The sequence below is a fragment of the Oryctolagus cuniculus genome, chromosome 1 (assembly GCF_964237555.1).
Source record: "Oryctolagus cuniculus chromosome 1, mOryCun1.1, whole genome shotgun sequence".
Taxonomy (NCBI): Eukaryota; Metazoa; Chordata; class Mammalia; order Lagomorpha; family Leporidae; genus Oryctolagus; species Oryctolagus cuniculus.
In genome coordinates this window covers 237,892,464-237,913,178 of record NC_091432.1, presented here as the reverse complement: position 1 = coordinate 237,913,178, position 20,715 = coordinate 237,892,464, and the positions used below count along the sequence as shown (strand labels likewise).

The window sequence follows — 20,715 nt, the reverse complement described above, 5'->3', positions numbered from 1 at the left end:
ATCCTCAGTGTTGGCCAGGGGACGCGCCGCCAGGGACGTGTGCGGAGCCGCTCACCTGCTCACCGTCCTCTCCACAGGGGCGGGCCTGCCCGGGGCCGAGTCCCGCAGCGCCTTGCTCGTCTGCAGGGCGCTCCACACCTGCGAGTTGAGGCTCGCACACTGCAGCGGTGTTTCTCCTTCCTTGTTCTTCAAGGTGACATCTGAATCCCGGGAAAGAAAGAGGCTGAAAGAAACACAGGAGCCAGCGCAGCTTGTCAATCTCTGTGAAAGGACTCCATCACTACCCAAGCCAGAGGACACAGTCGGACTTCAGCACGTGGCCGCCCGTGGCTCGGAACACCTGCCCTCACTCCTCTGCCACTGACCGCGCCGTCAGCAGGCACCCCGGCAGCACGCGTGTAAGAACAGGGGTTGGAGGGGGTGATACTTAATTTTTCTTAGGTTTTTCTTTCAAATTCACCCTCAGGGATAAAAAGGACGGAGAAACATCACCCCAGTTCTGGACCAACCGGGGTGCCGAGCTATGCAGGCACCACAGCACAGTGGGCACTCCCAGCTGTGCATCACTGCACATGGAGCCGACGCGCTGGTCCCACCTGCAAGGGCTATAAAGACCAGCTCCCATGCCCTCATTGCTGGGAGGCGGGGGGTACACATGAATTTACAGGGCTGGATCCCACGCCCAAGCCTCTCCTGCTGACCAGAGCAACCACTGTAGCTCCCTGTGAAGGCCTGAGCAGCCAGGCCTGCACCAGCACCACCAGCTCCAGCCCAGGGCACCCACAGCCTCCAGGGCCTCAGCCCCAGCTCAAGTACAAACAAGAATCTCTTCACGGTAACACCCGTGAACTAGAAATAAACCCAGACACGAGACATGCAGGTCGGTGCCCAACCGGGAGGCAGCAGGTGCATGCCGGGCGGAGCCACACTCACACGACGCAGTCATAGCGGTTCTCCCTAGCGGCGATGTGCAGGGGCGAGTCTCCGTGGATGTTCACAGCGTGGAGGTCACACTTGGCGGCCAGCAGTATCTCCGCTATGTCCACGCAGCCTGAGAAGGCTGCCCAGTGCAGACAGATGTTCTCCTCCTGGTAGACACAAGCGGAGCCCAGTGAGGGCCCTCCTAGTTCATCACAGACAAAGCCCCTTGTTTTCATTATACAAGTAGCATAATAACGATGCAGATTTTAGAAACAGGAAAAGAAAATCCAAAATTACAGCACCCAAGCAGAACAAACTGCTAACATAACATACTCTGAAACAAGGGTTGTAGGCATAGCAAAGAGGAGTGCTTGTGTAAAATTTGAAACTGCAGAAAAAATTTAATTAAAATTTATTTTAAAAAGTCTTCACAAAATAAAAATCATTGTGGGCATTTGGGAGGGGTGAACTGCTGGGTGAATAATTGATCCCTCTGTCACTCTGCCTTTCAAATTAAATATATCAATCAAATTCACCCATCCCAGGGGAAAACAGAACCTGAGATTTTAGAACATGGTGAGAACTTTCTCCATCATATTAAAAATTTTTGACAATAAACTGAAGAAAAACTGGAAAAATGTTTGTTTCACATGTATATAAAAGTATATCTTAGGCCGGCGCCACGGCTCCTAGTCCCGGTCGGGGTGCCGGATTCTGTCCTGGTTGCCCCTCTTCCAGGCCAGCTCTCTGCTGTGGCCAGGGAGTGCAGTGGAGGATGGCCCAGGTGCTTGGGCCCTGCACCCCATGGGAGACCAGGAAAAGCACCTGGCTCCTGGCTTCGGATCAGCGCGGCGGCCATTGGAGGGTGTACCAATGCAAAAGGAAGACCTTTCTCTCTGTCTCTCTCTCTTTCTCACTGTCCACTCTGCCTGTCAAAAAAAAAAAAGAAATTAAAATATAAGTTTAGGGGTGGACATTTGATACCTTTTTTTTTTTTTTTTAAGATTTATTTATGAAGAGTTACAGACAGAAATGGAGAGGTAGAGAGAAATCTTCCATCAATTGTTTCATGCCCCAGATAGCTGCAATGGCCAGAGCTGGGCAAGGCCAAAGCTAGGAGCCAAGAACTTCCTCAGTTCTTGTGGTGAAGAGGACAAATGCTTGGGTCATCTTCTGCTGCTGTCCAAGGCACAGTAACAGAGAGCTGGATCAGAAGGGGAGCAGCTGGGACATCACCTGGTGCCCATATGGGATGCGTCACAAGCAGTGGCTCAACCTGCTGCGCCACAGTGCGAGCTCCCTTGGCACAGTTCTTCAGACACTACTTGGGACATCTGTATCCCCTATCGGACTGACTGGGACCCCTGCTCACGATTCCAGCTTCCTGCTGATGTACACCCTAAGAGGCAGGGGTAATGCATAAGTACTTGGGGGTCCCTGCCATCCATTGGGGAAACCTCGATGGAGTTCCTGGCTTCTGGCTTTGGCCTGGCCCAGCCCTTTTTGCTATGTGATTTGTAGAATGAACAAGTGGATGGAAGATCTTTCTGTTTCTCTGCCTTTGAAATAATGAAAATGGAAAAAAAGAAACGTTAATTCTGAAATGCTCACAGTTTTCATATTTCTCATCCATATTCTGAAGACCGTTCATGTTCATGGACTTCAAAGTCTATCTGAATGAAAATAAACTTAAAAAAAATATTTGCGAAGCAGGTGGGGGGTGCAGGGCCCCAGTAGTTGGGGAATCCTCTGCTGCCTCCCAGGGGCACCAGCAGGGAGCTGGCTCAGAAGCAGAGGTGGGACTGGATCCCAAGCACTTACCATGGGCTGTGGGCATCCAACATGGGAGCTTAACCTGCTGCGCCACAAATACCTGCTCCCCCCTTTTTTTTTAAGGTTTATTCATTTATTTGAAAGGCAGAGCTTTACCGAGAGAGAGAGAGAGAATCTTCCATCTGCTGGTTCACTCCCTAAATGGCTGCAATGGCCACAGATAGCCCGATTTGCAGCCAAGAACTTCTTCCATGTCTCCTACATGGGCACAGGGGCCCAAACACCTGGGCCATCTGCTGCTTTCCCAGGTGCATTATCAAGGAGCTGGATCAGAAGGGGAGCAGTCAGGATTCAAACTGGTGCCCATACGGGATGCTGGAACTGCAGGCTGAGGCTTCACCTGCTACATCACAGTGCTAGCCCTTGTCTGCCGGTATTTTCCACAAACTTTTTGAAGTACCCTTCAACAATTTATAATTATATAGCAATTATTAAAACACTTTAATTCTGAAAAAGATATGCAAAGGATATGAAAATAAAAAACTTCCAAAAAAAAAAAAAAAAGACTGAGTGAAATAAATTTTTAAAAATGTCCAACACTGCCAGGTAGCAAGACACAGACATGAAAACAACGAAGTGCCACATCCATGGGCTATGACAGATGAGCCAAACCTGTGCTGCACCTCTTGTGCACACACACCTTGCACACTCTGCTCCCCTCTGAACTACATGCAGAGGATGCTTTCCTGGCGGCTGGGACTACTGGGCTCGACACGAAACAGGTCCCAGTCTATGCTCACTGAGGCTGCAAACCATCAGGAATCACGGGCACTGTCACAAATGCCACGAAGGCAAGCCTGGCTCGGAGCTCTGCCCAAGGCCCTGATCATTCAGCTCTCCCCTGGATGCGGCCTGCTGTCCCAGCCCCTGGAGCATCACTCAGCCAGGCCCTAGACCAGCTGCACAGCAGGACCCTGGGCACCCCACAGCTCTCCCAGTCTCCCTCCCACTCTCCACAGTGCAAAAGACTTCAATGCTTCTCAGCTCAGTGAACACACTGAGAAGGTAAAAGCCAATCTGTTATCCTCCTCACAAACCACCACCAGCCCCAAGCATGAGCTTCCCTGCTAACCCCATTTGTAAACAAGAAAACTCAGAGCAACGCCTTTTGTGAACCTCAGTTAATGCGGACAACCACAGCTGACCTGGGGCTTCTGCTCCGGATGCTATTCTTAGCGGCCTTCTGTCCTCTTTGTCTGGAGCCCCCACCCCCAGAATGCACTCCTTCGGGGCTTCTTTCCCCATCAGAATGATGTATGATTTTATAACCAGACAGCCTGAGTGACATTTTTGAGAACTACCAATTCACTCAGGAGCCTCCGCTTGTGGGATGGTCCAGTCGCCCAGCCTCTCCGATGTCTGTCCAATAAATGATGAAGGCCTGGCCTATACCTCCTGATTGCTCTGCCTTTGGCTTCCACATTGGCCCTGCATGCCCCCAGCAGCAAAGAGGAAAACACAGTCAGACACACGACATGGGCTGCGAGGACGATCACCAGGCAACGAAGGGCTTGTGATCCCCAGCACAGGGAGCCAGAGCCTGCCCAGGGCCCTATACATGTCCACCTAAGACACCCAGCAGGACCCTGGTGGCCACATGATGATGAGGAGTGCCCTAGAGCCAGTGCCCAGCCCCAGGAGCGACTTGTCTTGGTGGTGGGCAATATCATCCAAGACAAGGGCTGTTCCAGACCCAACAAGCCTGAAATGCAAAATCCCACACAGTGGAACAGACTTTTAAGAGCTTACCTGCACCCCAGAACAAAGCCCGGGGTTACTAACAGGAAGACAAACCCTCCCAGCGGCCTTCATGGCAAAGTCCACACTGTCTAGCATCCAGACAGGCAGACAAGCAGGGGACACAACAAGGACAAAAACCCAACCATCCAAACAGAGCAGACACAGGTGTCGGCACCAGTACCTGAGGCCATCAAAGCCATGCGATGCACAGACACATCAGGGCCATGTGTAGCAGCACTCGACACGCCCAAACACGGCGAGAGACAGGTCAGAGCTGTGTGTAGTGGTACTTGACACTCCCCAAAAGATGGAGAGAGACAGGTCAGAGCCCTGTGTAGCAGTACTCGACATACCCCAAACACAGACAGACGTGTCAGAGCCGTGTGTAGCTGTACCCACATGTTGTAAAGTGAGAAAGAAACATGTCAGAATATACTTTGAAGGCTGAGAGACACTTGTCTGCTTGAAATGAAAATACATCGGGAGCCGGCACTGTGGCATAGCTGGTAAAGCTGCAGCCTGCAGCGCAAGAATCCCATTTGGCAACTGGTTCAAATCCCAGCTGCTCCACTTTCAATCCAGCTCTCTGCTATGGCCTGGGAAAGCAGTGGAAGATGGCCCAAGTCGTTGGGCCCCTACGCCCGCATGGGAGATGCAGAAGAAGCTCCTGGCTCCTGGCTTCAGATCAGCACAGCTCTGGCCATTGCAGCCATTTGGGGAGTGAACCAGTGGATGGAAGACCTCTCTCTCTCTCTCTCTCTCTCTCTCTCTCTCGCCTTCTCTCTGTAACTCTGCCTTTCAAATAAATAAGTAAATCTATAAAAAAAAAAAAAAAAAAAAACACCGGCTGAGACCAGCAGCAACAGCAGCGCTGCAGAAGAGTGAACCCAAGGACACACCAACAAAAACCAGTTAAACTGAAACAGTGAAAACTCACCTTAAAAACTGCAAAGAGCATCAGCGGGCTTTGGAGCAAGCAGAGTCCCTGACACCGTGACTGGAGTGCCAAAGTGGGGTAGGCAGACAGCATTTGAACAGAGACTGACCAAAACTAATGAACTCTAAGTAAATATACAGATCCAAAAAATACAGCAAATCCTAAATGCACTCACACACAAGATGCCAATGAATATTATGATCAAAGTATAAAGTCTAGTGATGAAAAACTTAAAACTAGCCAAGAAGGAAAAAAATTACAGATCCTCCCTGCAAACATCACGAGGGTGGGTGCAGGGCTGCAGCACACGCAAAGCTCTAAGAACCTTCAGGGCAGGCGTGTGCTACAGCATGGACACGCTGCTTGGCACGCCCGAGTCCCACACTTGAGTGGGGGGCTCAGGTCTCAGCCATAGTTCCAATCCAACTGCTTGCTACAGTGCTCCCTGGGCAGCAGGTGATGGCTCAAGAACCTGAATCCTGCCACCCACGTGAAAGCCCTGGATGGAGTCTGCGCTGCTGGCTTCTGACTGGCAAAGCCCTGGCTGCTGTTGAGTAAAAGTAAATCAGTGGATGGGAGAATTTCCGTGTTTCTACACACACACACACACCCCAGTCAAGCAGCATGTCCCTGGTATGAAAACAGACACATGAAAAGGATGCCAGTACTAACTCACACTGGGATAAACAGCACTAATTCATGGGGCAGGATTTATGGTGTAGGTTACATCTCTGCCTACGATGTCAGCATCCCATATGGGCGCCAGTTCAAGACCTGGCTGCTCCATTTCCAATCCAGCTCCCTGCTAATGTGCCGGGGAAAGCAGCAGAAAATGGCACAAGTGTTTGGGCCCTTGCATCCATGTAGAATAACTGGAAGAAGCTCCGGGCTCCTGGCTTTGGCCTGGCCCAGTCCAGAGATGGGAGATCTTCCTCTCCATGTCTCTTTCTTTATAACTCTGGGTTTCAAATAAAAAATATATCTTTTTTTTAAAGACCGAAACCAACAGCACAGCACTAATTCATGCTCGGAGAACAGCACTAACCCCAGCATTAACTCACACTCGACAGCAGCTGGGTTCTAGCCAAGGTGCACCTTTCTCTACGGACAGTGCTGGCGCTAGACAGCTGATGCAAAGAACAAGAATAACAAAAAGAGCTTTAAGCCACACCTTGCACATTATATGTAAACTGAGTCATACAAATCACACACCAAGATGTGAAACCTAAAACCATAAAGAAAACGGAGAGAATGTCTTTGCAGTCCTGGGCTGCACCATGACTTTGCAAATAAAACACCAAGAGCAGGACCCACGCAAGTAGGGCAGCCTGGACTCGACTGCAATGGAAAACCTGTGCACTCCAAAGGCAGATGGCAAAGAGCATGCATGATGGGCACATGACCCCAGGGTGTAAACTCTCACAACTGAGAAGAATGACATAAACCACCCAGTAAGAAACGAGAAGACCTGAAAAGACCCTCACCCAAGGAAGCAGAAGGACAGCTATTAAGGCCCTGGTCTTCATACAGCCAAAGTCACACGAAGCCAAATCAAGGTAAAACCACAACAGAGAGCACTGCACATCTGCCAAAATGCACGCTGGGGGAACGTGGAGGGGACCAGAACCCTCACGCACAACACAGGGCACAAGCGCCAGCACTTCCCCTCTACTCAGGAAAAACAAACGCTTGCAGTAGCTGTGTGTGCCAACAGCCCACACAAGGCACAAGGCAAGAGTTCGCCAAGAGGGAGCTGGTGCTATGGCAGGTTGAGCCACCGCCTGCAGGGCCAACATCCCATGTGGGTGCCAGTTCAAGTTCCAGCTGCTCCACTTCCAATCCAACTCCCTGTTGATGTGCCTGGGAAAGCAGCAGAAGATGGCCCAAGTGATTGGACCCCTGCACCCATGTGGGAGATCTGGACTTCTGGCTTTGGATTGCCTCAGCTCTGGCCATTGCAGCCACTTGGGGAGTGAATCAGATAATGGAAGACCTCTATTCCTGTCTCTCCCTCTCTAACTACAGACACAACCAAGCATCACTGGACACCCCGCACTGCCTGAGCCTCCAGACCGCCAGTCAGCCTGAGGCTAGCACTCAATGCAACACCATGCTCAACTGCCCAAGGACATGGGGGTGGTGCGAGCAAGGCAGCCACGACTGTGCTGCGTCAGACCTGAACCTGTCACCCCGCAGCCCTCCTGCCTTCTTCTGAATGCTCCCATGGCGTGGCTGCAGCTCCTCACTCTGCTCTGGTCTCTCACCATGGCTGTGAAGCAACCAACAAGCTCTGAGGGACCATCGCAGAAACAGCTCGGAGGGCTGCACACCAGGCCATGGAGCCCACAGCACAGGCTGTGTACCTACCAGGGGCTGGGGACCACGGCTGGGTTCCTGGCTTTGGGTAAAGGAGAATGTACCTGCGTATGCAGGGAGGGGTCAGGGTGTGGCCAGGAGTGAACAGCACTTGCTCACGCTCCAGGCTGCTGAGCAAGGACCACTGTCTCAGATGGGGCTGAACAGTGCTCCAAGCTTCCTCGGTGTCACGGGACTTCTCACGTCTGCCTTCTGGCTCTGCAGGAGATCCCGTCTGTGTCTGGCCAGAGACTCTGCCCTCACTCGCTGCTGCAATGCCACATCCACACCTGCCTTCCTGCAAACCTTGAGGTTCTCATGCGCCCTCGACTGCAAGCCCTGTTTTCCAGCAAATAGCTTAGACCTACAACAGTGACCACTGTCACAGGTCAAAAAGCCATGCTTGGTCAACAATTCACTTCACTTTCTCCCCCATGGCAGCAACTACAGGTAGAGCCACTGAAATCTGTGGCAGGATTGAGAGGCCACAAGCCAGGATCTGCCTTCCTGGGTCCTTCTGGGTCCTTCTGGGTCCTTCCTGGGTCCCTGCCGCAGGGACCTGATGAGTGAGCAGGAAGAAGGAGCCACTTGCACCCAGTCCAGGGCACCCTCCACACACAGATCCTCTGTGTCAGCACAGGAGAGGCCAGAGCACGCTGGGAGCTGGAGCTCTGCTTCCAGACAAGGACAAGGGCATGGTCAGCAAGAGGGCACCACCCCTTGTGGCTCTGGCTCCAGGAAGTCTGTGACCATCAGAGACTCACGTTGTCCCGGATGTTGATGTCAGAGCCCTTGGACAACAGCAGCTTCACGAGGTCCACATGCTTGTACTCGGTGGCCCAGATCATGGGTGTCCAGCCTCCATCATCCTAACGGCAGAGAAGGAAACACAAACCTGTCAGGACTGCTCGAGGGCAGAGTAGAAAAGAGAAGTCTCCAGACACTGCCCCAGGCAGCAGCGCGAGGGCGGGGAGCCAGCACAGACCAGTCCCAGCCCCAGCTGCACACACCACTCTGCTCTGCTCTACGCTGAGGGGAGAACACCTCAACACACCCAGACCACAGGCCGCAGGGTTCCTCCATCCTGAGCCCCACAGACCGGGCCGTGCACGAGAGCCAGGGACGCAGTCAGAGCACGGCCGGGGGCTGCCGACAGGTGGACAGATAGGGAGGCCAGCACTGCTCCTAGCAGGGCAGGGCCCAGAAGGCCCGGCTGAGCTGATCAGACCTGTGGCCAGTCGCGGCCTGAGGAGCTGATAGCCCTCCACACTGAGTCCCTTCAGTGGCTCTAGTGATTTAATTCAGTCCAGAAAGAGTTTCCAGGAGCCAAGAGTCATGTTCCAATTCGTCGGCACGCACCACAGCCCCACGGGTCCTGAGTGCACACGCAGCCTCCCTACAGATCGGCCACTGGCACAGCCTCACGAGCCGCCTCAGTGAGTAGTGCTGTGATGCAGGGACACCACGGAGCAAGACAGAAGAGACGGAGCCCAGGCCATACTCTAGTAGGGCAGAGGGGCTCAGGACTGGGGAGTCTCGCAGGAGCTGCTGTTTCTGGGACAGAAGCCGTTTCTGGGTGGCATGGGAGCTGGGTCTGAACAACTAAGCAGGAGGCACTGCCTGGGCTAAGGCAGGTGGGCCATGAGGGACAGAGGAGCGTGAACACGGAGACCCAGTGAGAGCCGAGACCTGTGTGGGAGGGACCAGTGTTGTCGCAGTACTTTGAAAGCAGGCCTTCTGCGGCCACTTGCTTGCTCACCAGCTGTCTACGGGTGTTGTGTACCACACACTGATCAGGCACCGCCAGTCATAGTTTAAGGCAAACAAGTCCTGTGGCACTGACTGTAGGTTAACTTAGATAGGCAGACACACATGGAGGCTGGGGCCGGCACTATGGGGACAAACAGAGCGAGGAGGAAGCGAGTGCCACAGAGGGAGGGCAGGGGCTGTCCTGGACATGCAGGTACGACATCCAATCAAAGATCTGGGGGGTGAGCAACACAGGCAGCCATGAAGGGAGCAGTGGACTGCCAGGCTCAGTGAGGTGGCCACACAGCAGAGTAGGCAGGTAAGGAGGGAACTGGGGAAGACGAAGCCTTCCAGGGCCTCGTATGGTCCGGAGGTGACCATGAGCAGGAAGAATGGAGGCCACCATGGGGTGGGCATGGCTGTACCTGGCAGTTGACGTCCATTTGTCCGTTTGAAAGCAGATACTGAACCACATCATAATGTCCCTTTTTGGCAGCCAAGTGCAAACACGTAGAGCCCTCTGCATCCTGTAACACAAAGGCTGTTTTGGTCCAGAGAACCCACACTCATATGTCCACGTGGAGGCCATGTTCGGGGCCTTAGGGAACCGTTCTTACGACAAGCTCTTGTTGCATGATGAGGAGTTTGCAGACTGAGGGGGCAGCATTCCCCAAGGCTACACGGCCCCAAGGGCATAGCCAAGAGCCAAGCCCTTATGCACTGCACTTCTGATGCCAAGACAGAGCCTTGGGTGGTGAAAACCATTCTACCTTCAACATAAACCTGCAGGTGCAAAGATGATGACCCCGGCCGGCACCACGGCTCAATAGGCTAATCCTCTGACTGCGGCACCAGCACACTGGGTTCTAGTCCTGGTCAGGGCGCCAGATTCTGTCCCGGTCGCTCCTCTTCAAGTCCAACTCTCTGCTATGGCCCAGGAGTGCAGTGGAGGATGGCCCAAGTGCTTGGGCCCTGCACCAGCATGGGAGACCAGGAGAAGCACCTGGCTCCTGCCTTCGGATAGGCGCGGTGCGCCGGCCACAGCATGCCAGCCGCCATGGCCATTGGGGGTTGAACAACGGCAAAAGGAAGACCTTTCTCTCTGTCTCTCTCTCTCACTGTCCACTCTGCCTGTCAAAAAAAAAAAAAAAAAAAAAAAAAAAGAGATGACCCCACAGGTTCCTGCCCTGTGGACTGGGCAGGACCAAGGGACAGCCCCGGCTTCTTGTCTCGGCCAATGAGCAGGGTGAGCGGCTCTAACAGTGACCCCAGGGGCAGCTGCCCCGTGAGTTGATAGCCACACAGCACATTTGGTAACAGTGCACAAGATTTAGTGACAGACATCCACATGTGGCAGAACGTAACAGTATTTGGAAGAAGCAGCAACCACGTCCCGGCCATCTGCCTACTTCTGTTTCCTGAGAGTGCTGTGAGAACCTTGTCCTTGCTTCTACCAGTGTACCTGAGGACAATCAAATTTCTCAAAAAAAGACAGACATGGCGGGGGGCGGGGGGGGGGGTGGTTGATGTGGCACAGCAGGTAAAGCCACCACCTCCCATGCTGGCATCCATACAGGCACAGGTTCAAGTCCTGGATGCTCCTATTCCAACCCAGCTCCCTGCTAATGTGCCTGGGAAAAGCAGCAGAAGGTGGTCCAAGTGTTTGGGCCCCTGCCATCCATGTGAGAGCCCTGAATGCAGCTCCTGGCTTTGGCCTGGCCCAGCCCTGGCCACTGTGTCCATCTGGGCAGCAAACCAGCAGATGGAAGATCTGTCTTTCCCTCTCTGTAACTCTGCCTTTCAAATAATAATAAAAAAAAAATCACAGGGAAGTCAGGTCAGGCAGTCCCAGGAGAAGCAGGGACGGTCAGAGTGGTGCGGCTATGGCAGTGACACTGGGCTGCACTGTTCTGAGTTCTGTCACTTTACAGATTTCAGAGCATAACCAGACCTCACACACCACTGCTCAGAACTCTGGCCTCTCTCAAGAGCCTGCACTTGGCCCACACTACTGGTGTCCAGACTGTGACAAAGAAAAGGGTGTGCTTATTGGTTCAAAGGTTTGCCTCAGGGCCAGCACTGTGGCATAGCAGGTAAAGCCACTGCCTACAGTGCAGGCATCCCATATGGGCGCCAGTTCAAGTCCCAGCTGCTCCACTTCCGGTCCAGCTCTCTGCTGGGATAGCAGTGGAAGATGGCCCAAGTGTTTGGGCCTCTGTACCCACATGGGAGACCTGAAGAAGCTTCTAGCTCCAGATTGGCATAGCTTCAGCCATTGCGGCCAATTGGGGAGGAAGACCTCTCCTTCTCTCTCTGTGTAACCCTTTCAAATTAATAAATAAATCTTAAAAAAAAAAAAAGAACATCTTCAAGTGTCGTCTGTTGCCTGGACAGGCTGCAGTCGGGATGGTGGGAACAGGCACACGGCTGGAGGAGCCTTTGTGGATGAGGCCAGAGGTGTGCTGAGACCTGTAACACGAGGCAGGAAAGCAGAATCCTAGAAGAGGCCTGGCCTTCTCGGAAGGAGGACAAAGAGAACCTACAGAAATCGTAGGGAAGCGGCAGGGCGGGCTGAAGGTAGGGAAAGGCCGCCATCCAGTCCATCCAGGGGAGGCAGCTGTGATAATTTCAGACACAAACCTCACGAGGTCACGATCCTACCATCCTCCAGGAACACCCAACACAGACCCCAGCGCCATTTTGACTCCCCACTTCCCCAGAGGCAGTCACCATCCTGAACCCATCATCTGTCAATCAGATGCGTCTCCTGTCTGTCACTGTGCATGGGAAACACACGATGGCTGTGTGCTGCAGAATGGCCCTATCACAGGGCGCCGTCTGCTGACATCTCCTCGGAGAGCAGACAGCGCTTGCTCATTTATTTTGACAGACAGGAAAGGCTCTAGTTTACGTAATGCTAGCAGAGAAGGACTTACTTGTTCAGTGCACCATGTGTGGACACGTCTCATCTGTGTGTGTGAGGCTGCCGGTGGTGTCTCCCAACCCTGACAATGGCTGCACCTCAGCGGGTGTGTGGAAACTGCGGCAGGACAGCCCGCACCCCGCCCACCACAGTCAGGAAGGGTCCTCAGCTGAGTGCACAGAAAGCGCTGGCCATAAAGTGGCGTCTCGACAGGTCCGGAAGGCCAGGCGCCTTCTCACACGCAGGTCCCCTCCTCCAGGAACTTCTGGCTTATGTCCATGTCGCTATCCAGTACCCTTGCAGGTTATTTTATTCATGAGTCTCCTCTAGTTTTGGACATGAATCTCTTGCCAGCATGTTGCTATACCGCCTCTCACTTTGTAGCCTGCTTTTTCACGTGTTTGTGATGCCTTTAAACAAATTTTCTGACTCTGTTTCTGTTTAACTCTAACTTCCAAGGCGCCTGAGTTATTATGTCTTAATTAAGAAAGTCCTCCCTATAGTGCAATCACAAGGACACTCTTTCTGTAAGTACTGCCCCCTGCAACCAACCGTCACGCCGGCCCCAACATCTGCTCCCTGCCTCAAGTGCGTGCTGCAGCCACAGGTTCTGCCTTCCTCCCAGGCTGTGCAGTCTGAGGGCCCAGTGGGACACGCTAGCCTGTTTTAAAGCTGGCACTCTGCTGTTTTCTCTTTGTCCGTAAATCTTCCCTCGTTTCCTTGATTCTCAATGGACAAATCCTGTTTCTGAATTCCACCTCCTGAACGAAGCTTTTTCCCTGAGAAGCTGTATTTCTGTGTCCTTGGTGCTCTCTCAGGAGTCCAACCTCTCTGACTTCTCAGTCGACTGGCATTTCCTGCAGGGAATCCTTCCTACAGCACCCGTCCATTTGCACACTGCCCTGCTCTGGGCTGCGGGGTCCGATCTTCTCTTCAAGATGTGCACCTCTAACGTCACCTCTGCCTTACACAGCCTTGCCAAAGAAAACAACTCTGTGTGTGCCACTTCCCTCGTGTGAACCCTCCGACAGGCCCGTCTGCTCCGTTACCCGACAGGTTTGAATTAATTCACCCTCTTTCTCTGAAGGATGCGTTTGTTGGATGGACGCTCTTGGGGTTCTGGTTCACCACAGTGGAAACTCCCTCCCGAGCCCCGGCACGGGCGGCTCCTGTTTGGCTGCTGTCGGGAGCTCCTCCTCTCTGTTCTGAGGGGGCGTCGCTAACGCTCCCCTGCTCAGCCTGCTCCGTTTCTAGGATCTCGACAGTGTTCGTCCCCGGATCTGGGTTGTTTATGATCCTTATTTCTTCAGCACACTCTTGCCACCAGGCACTCTCCAGCCCTCTCGTGTGTGCTTCTGTGATGTCAGTGTGATGTGGTCCCACAGCTTGTTTGCAGCCTTCACTGCTCTCGATTCTGCATCATCAAATCTGTCCAGCCTGTCCATGAATTTGCCTCAGACACCTGCTCCACCAGCACCAGCACAATACCACACAGCTTCCAGCCTCAGGAGGGTCCTGGACAGCCCTCTGCAGGATTTGCTTTTTAGTGGTGCTCAGCTTTGGCACCAGCCAGCAGGGTGCTGGGTAAATATGGAGCTCACCCCACTCCCCACCACAGAAAGTGTTCCTACCCACCTTAATCAGTTGTTGTAAAAAGTTAAAGGCTTCAACGCCAGCATCCCATACAGGCGCCAGTTCTAGTCCCCGCTGCTCCACTTAAAATCCAGCTCCCTGCTGATGTCCTGGGAAAAGCAGTGGAAAATGTTCCAAGCACTTGGGCCTCTGAACCCATGTGGGAGACCCAAATGAAGTTCCTGGCTCTTGGCTTTGGCCTGGCCAACGTTGACCATTGTAGCCATCTGGGGAGTGAACAAGTAGATGGAAAATATCTCTGCTTTCCACCTCTCTGTAACTCTTTTTTGTTTCTCTTATTCATTTAAAAAAGTAAAGGCTTTTATATCTCAAAAGCTAATAAAAACAAAGAACCAAATGAAGACTTGGAAAATATTCATAACATATGCAAACAGATACAGAAAATGCTGAGCCTGGGGACATATGTGGTCTGCTGGAGAAACTGCACCTTGTTTCAGAGAGGGGAGTCTGAGTCCTGGCTAGGGCTCCACACGAGGGAAGACTCAGACAGTTCCCAGTTCCCAGATTTGCCCAGCGAGCACTGCTGTGGGCATTTGGGAAGTGAACCAGCAGCTAGAACCTCAGAATCTGTCTCTGCCTCTCAAATTTAAAAAAACAAACTGACTTGATGTCAACAAGAGCAAATTACAATACAAACAAACAAAAACAAACAACTAAAGCCAGAGAGCAGCTTACAGGATTGCTATCACTGAACCACATCATGCAGCAGTGGTCAGAGTATGCCACGTGCTGTGTCCCAGCAATTCTACACCCACAACCAGCCTAAGGAGTCAAGCAAATGACTCATGCAAACATGTAGCTATGAAAATGTTTATGGGTGCAACGTTTACAATAAAGGTGAAAAATAGGTAAATGTTAAATTAAATGCAAATTTGCGATTATATAATATCATGAAATACCAAGATAGCTACCTGAAGCAATGATACAGAACAATATTTAATGATGTGGAAACATCATAAAAATTTAACTAGATGTGAAAAAGAAGACAAATTAAAGATCATGGCCATTTTTTGTTTTGTTGAAAAAAAGGTGTAATAATGTGAAAGACAAGAATTTTAAACTATTTTTTATTGCAGTAATCTATGGCATTTGATTCGCCATTTTAACCACTTTACGTGTAGAATGCAGTGACATGAACTCCATGTGCAATGTTGTGCAGCCACCATCACTATCTGGCCCCAAACAAAACTCTGTGGCCACTAGGCAGCAGCATTCCTGCTCCTCAGCCCCACTCTCAGCCCTGGCACTGCTTCTTTTGGGAGCTCACCCAGATGGGATCAGACAAGGTATGCTGCAGTATGTGTGACAGAATCTCACTGCACCTTGCAGCTGAATAAGCCTAGTGAGGAATGTACAGGCCACACTTCCTCTACCTCCACCTGCCATGGACACCTCGCTACCGTGAACAGCGCTAGGGTAAAAACTGCTCCGCCCACACTCGAGACGTGGGACTGCTGGATCACAGGGTAACGTTTAGTTGCTGGAGAGACTGTCACCCGTGTTCCACAGCAATGGCAGCAAGTTATATTCTACCAGCAACGAACAGCCATCCTACAGTTCCAAAGCTCTGCATTTCCCCAATGACCATCAGTGATGACCACCATCTCCACATGGAAACTGCATACTTGTGTATCTTCTTTGGAGAAATATCTACTTTGCCCATCTTTTAATTGGACCACCAGCTTCTGTTGTTGAATTTTCAGATTTCTTTAAATACTCAGGATAGTCACCTCTTGTCAGACACAGGATTTACAGGTTCTTGATCCTAGTGGTAGAGTTTCTAATTCTGCCAAAGTTTATCTTTTATTCTCTTTGCTTTTGGTGTCCTATCCAAGAAACCACTGCTGCTGGGGCTGGCGCTGTGCCATAGTGGGCTAAGCCTCTACCTGCAACACTGGAAACCCATATAAGCACAGCTAATGGAAGATCTTTCTCTCTATCTCTCTTTCTATAACTCTACCTCTCAAATGGATGAAATAATAAAATTAAAAAAAATAAAAAGAAAGAAAAAAGAAACCATTTTCCCATCAGTATCATTAAACTTTCATCCACGCCTCCTCCAGGAGTTGCAATGTCAGCCATATAGCTCAGTATCATTAAACTTTCATCCACGCCTCCTCCAGGAGTTGCAATGTCAGCCATATAGCTCAGCGCTGGGACTCTTGCTGTGTTACTTTTGTCTGTTGTTCAGGAAGGGTTCAACTTCATTCTTCGGGATGTGGACACTGCGCTTCCCAGCAACACTTGTTCAAGACAGTCTTCAGACCCTTGTGAAAATCAGCTGACAACACATGCAAGGGTTTGTTTCAGGGTCTTGGTTTCCACTGCTCCTTACACGTCTGTCTTTACCACACAATTTTTATTATTGTAGCTTCATAGCAAGTTTTGAAATCAGGAAGTGTGTGTTCTCTAGCTGTGTTCATTTCTTTCATAATTGTCTGACTACCCCAATTCCCTTGAAAAATTTTTTAAAATATTTATTTATTTATTTATTTTCTGCATAGGCAGAAAGAGGTCCTCCGTCCAATGGTTCACTCCTGAAATGGCTGCAACAGCTGGAGCTGTGCCAATCCAAAGCCAGGAGCCAGGAGCTTCTTCCAGGTCTCCCATGCAGGTGCAGAGGCCCAATGACTTGGGTCACCTTCTATTGCTTTCCCAGGCCATAGCACAACCCTTGAAATTTTATATGGACTTTAGAACGAGCTTTTCTGTACCTAAAAAGAAAGCTGTTGGGGGAGCAGCGTTTGGTCTAGTAGTTAAGAGGTCTAAGAGGTCTGTGTCCGAATTCAGAGTGCCTGTGTTCAATTCCTGGCTTCAACTTCCTGCTACTGCAGACCCTGGGAGGCAGTGATTTGGCTCAAATAACTGGGTTCCTGCTACCCACATGGAGACCTGGACTGGGTTCCTGGCTCCTGGCTCTAGCTCTGGCTGTGTTGGGTATTTGGAGGAGTGAACCAGAGGATAGGTACTTTCTCTGTTTCTTTCTCTACACTTTTGAAATAAAAACATTTTAAAAAGGCTGTTGAGGGATGAGTGTTTGGTCTAGCGGCTAAGCAGCCAACTGGGACACGCACATCCCATACCAAAATGCCTGGGTTTGAATTCAGATTCCAGCTCCCTGTTAATGTTCAGTCTGGGAGGCAGCAGGTGATGGTCCAACTACTACCCACAGGGGAAACCTAGATCAAATTCCAGACTCACAGATTCAGGGCATTTGAAACAGCAGATGGGATCTGTCAACCTCTCTTGCTCTTTCTCTCAAAAAAATAAATAGAAACTTTAAGAAACCCAATAACCAGTTGTTGGGATTTTTAGAAGGATTGCATGGACTCTGTAATTGCGTAACTATAGTAAGTCTTCCGATCCATGAACACAGGATGTCTTTCTATTTGCTTGTGTCTTAACTTCATTCAGCAATGCCTTCTGGTTTTCAGCGTCCAAGTCTTTGCTCCTTGGTTAAACGCACTGCTAAGTGTTTTATTCTTTCTGATGCTGCTGTGAGGGAGCCTGCTCTGTCTCCTTCCTGCACAATCAGGTGAAGAACACAGACCACAGCGGGCTGCTGTGCGGTTCTGCATCCTGCTGCCCTGCTGGGAGACTCAGCTGCAGCAGCATTTCTGTGGGGTCCCTGCACCTGTTGCTTATGAGCAGAGACGACTGCACTTCTTCTTTTCCAGCCTGCGTACCTTCCTGCCTTTCCATGCGCAGCTGCTCTGGGTGCCACACACACTGCCTGGGGAGGTGACTCTGCACACAGACTCGCCAGCTGCTTGTCTCTTGTCAGACACAGGAGCCTGCTAACCATGTACAGTGAAGGCAGCACCAACACCTGAAGACGCTCCATTGAGGAAGGGTCCCTACGGCTCCCTGACATTTATGCAGCCCCGTACCTTTGGCTCCACGAGGGCCCCTGCCTGGATGAGGTACTTCACTGCATCTAAGTGGTTGTTCTCTGCTGCCTCCATCAGAGGGGTCCTCTGGTCTTCCGAGCAGGTGTCAATATTAGCGCCCGCCTACAAAAACAAAGAAGAGTTCAGGGGTATGGGTGGGTACTGAAGTGAAGTCACCACTTGATGAGGAAATGGTTTACACGCATCCACGTTTGGACAGACCAAATGAGCAACAGTAAAACCAGTTCTACAGACCAAGTGCCCTGTACTTCCAGGACTGGTCAAAGACATGGGCACACCGCCCCCACAGAGCTTTAGTTCAAGCACAACAGCTGGGCTGGAGCTCATTCATTTCTAAACTAACTTGGCAGAAACCTGCACAGCAGTGCGACGGCACCTTTAGGGACAAGGGAGAAGACGAGCTCGCACGGAGGCGCCAGGCCAGCCCTACCAAGGGATGGGGCGCCCAGCTCCAGCTCTGCTGCCTCTTCCTCCAGCTGCTTCAACTCGCCAAAGTGCAAGAGACCAGAAACCAGTGTGCACCAGTCTGTAATGTGGAACAAACAATTCTACCTTTTTCAACAAAGTAACAAACCTGGAAGATGAGTGAACTAGCAGCCATGCAGAGAGAAATCTTTGTTGGAAATGTAAGAAACTCCCAACTTAGGAATGGGCATTTAGCTGGGGTTTACGGCACTGCGCTGGAATGCCTGGCTTCCTGAGAAAGCAGCAGTGACGGCACAAACAGTTGGGTCCTTGTTACGCACATGGCTCCTGACTCTGACCTGGCCCAGCCTTGCTGACGCAGGTATGAGGAGAGTGAAGCAGTGATGGGAGTGCTGTGTCTCTGCTCACAAGTAACAGAAAGGAAGCCTCCACCTTTGCAGTTGCTCGTGTGCTGTCTGACAGGGAGAAAAAATGCCTACTTCCACTGAAGCACAAAGAACTCCACTTTATGAATGTTTAGTATAAAAAAAGTTGAAAAAGGGACTTCTATTAACAGCAATGAAGAAAGAAAAGCAGCACATGTGGGAAATGTTTTTTAAATTAAAGATTTATTTATTAACTTGAAAGAGTTACACAGAAAAGAAAAGAGGAAGAGAGAAAGGTCTTCTACCCGCTGGTTCACTCCCCAGTAGGCCAAAACGGCAGGAGCTGTGCTGATTCAAAGCCAGGAGCCAGGAGCTTCTTCCTGGTCTCCCATGTAGGTGCAGGGGCCCGAGGACTTGGACCATCTTCCACTGCTTTCCCAGGACCTAGCAGAGAGCTGGATCGGAAGTGGAGCAGCTGGGACTCGAACCAGCATCCACATGGGATGCTGGCACTGCAGCCTCACCTGCTACGCCACAGCGCCAGCCCCAATGAGTAATGTGTTTATAAGTGGGCCAGGGTGGTGTAATCTGTAAAGACTCGCCATGACTGAGGTTTTCAAGGGGACCCTGACAGTGACTCAGGCCGCACTCGGGGACCTGCAGGGACACGCAGCAGGGCTGCAGACTCAGGAGATGGAGACAGGAGGCCAGGGTGCAGGAGACAAGAGTAGAGAGGATGAAGGGGCTTTCACTGCAGAAATTTAAGACTAAAGGCACAGTCAAGCTGTCATTATGTAGCAGCCATTTTTAACAAATAAAGAGGCTACAAAAACACACACAGTAAGAAACAGGCCATTGCGGGGCAGGCTCTGTCCACACCCTGAGCACACAGCCCTGGGCAGCACAGTAGGTGTGAATGCCCAGGACAGGTCCCTGGGGTCATACCCTGGGCAGCACCACGGATAGGCACAGGATAGTGGGGAGGAACCGGGCCCCTGAGAGGTGGGATGTGGTCTGGGAGGTGCCCAGCCAGCCTGCTGTGGCCAGCCACTCACACAAGCAGAGGCCCCTCACAGACACACACAGCAACCCAGGACCCTGGCCTCCAGAGAAACTGCTCCTCATCCAGGAAAACGTACGGGTGCTAAGAATAAGGTAAAAAAATCTCCAAGAAGGTCAAGATACAGAAGTAAAAGTCAGAAGAATCAAACAAAGAGCACATCAGACACAGGCAGCCGCGATTGAGGTCGTCGGGCAAGTCGGAGTCGGGCCTCACATCAGCCAGAAGCGTGTACACAGCAGGGAAAACTTGTCCTGAAACCTGTGGGATCTGCCTCCTGTGCTCCCCAGACCCTCACTGTGAGTGCAGCTGATGGCCAGGTCCCAAACTCCAGGAGGGAGTGGGCAGTGGGTGCTGCTCTGTGGCGAACAGAAAATCCTGCCAGCATCATGGCCTCTCACCCTCAGCCAAAGGGTCAGCTAACCCACGGCTCTCAGGAACCCACACCCAGCAGGAGAAACCACCAGAAAATGACACGGAGAGTAAAGGGGCAGCAGCAAGGGAGGTGGGAGCAGCAGAGGCGTGGAGCCTGGCTGGACATACTGGAAAATCAACCCGAGTTGGTGGGAGAAGCCCAACAGACTCACGAGGCTGGTGGGCTCGGAGGCAGACACCAGGGTGTGGCCGTGAATGACCCTCACTGCCTCTATGCCCAGGAGCCTGACCATCCACAACTCCAATGCTCACAAAATGCTGGGGCTAACGCCAGGTTGGCCACCACAGGACCACGCTCTGGGAAGTTCTCCACCTGTGTCACACAGGGCAGTGGCCCTGGTCTGTGTGGCTACTGAGCACTGGAGGTCTAGTGGAATGCCTGGGGTGTATCCTGCTTGTACCTCACC

General features: G+C 51.6%; 1 protein-coding gene across 14 annotated transcripts in view; it reads right to left on the bottom strand.

The window, feature by feature from the left end:
* The window catches only part of EHMT1 (euchromatic histone lysine methyltransferase 1), a 186,227-nt gene that overhangs the window by 18,819 nt on the left and 146,693 nt on the right, over positions 1–20,715 (bottom strand). For 13 of the 14 annotated variants that reach the window (XM_051838872.2, XM_051838869.2, XM_051838871.2 and 10 more), the window contains 5 exons: positions 18,002–18,124; positions 9,961–10,062; positions 8,551–8,655; positions 934–1,088; positions 56–223 (listed from right to left, as the gene is read on the bottom strand). In XM_051838872.2, the coding sequence (XP_051694832.1) occupies positions 56–223; positions 934–1,088; positions 8,551–8,655; positions 9,961–10,062; positions 18,002–18,124 (653 nt within the window). Of the gene's footprint in view, positions 1–55; positions 224–933; positions 1,089–8,550; positions 8,656–9,960; positions 10,063–16,246; positions 16,393–18,001; positions 18,125–20,715 lie in introns of those variants that run through there. The other variant, XM_051838873.2, reaches the window with a different exon arrangement.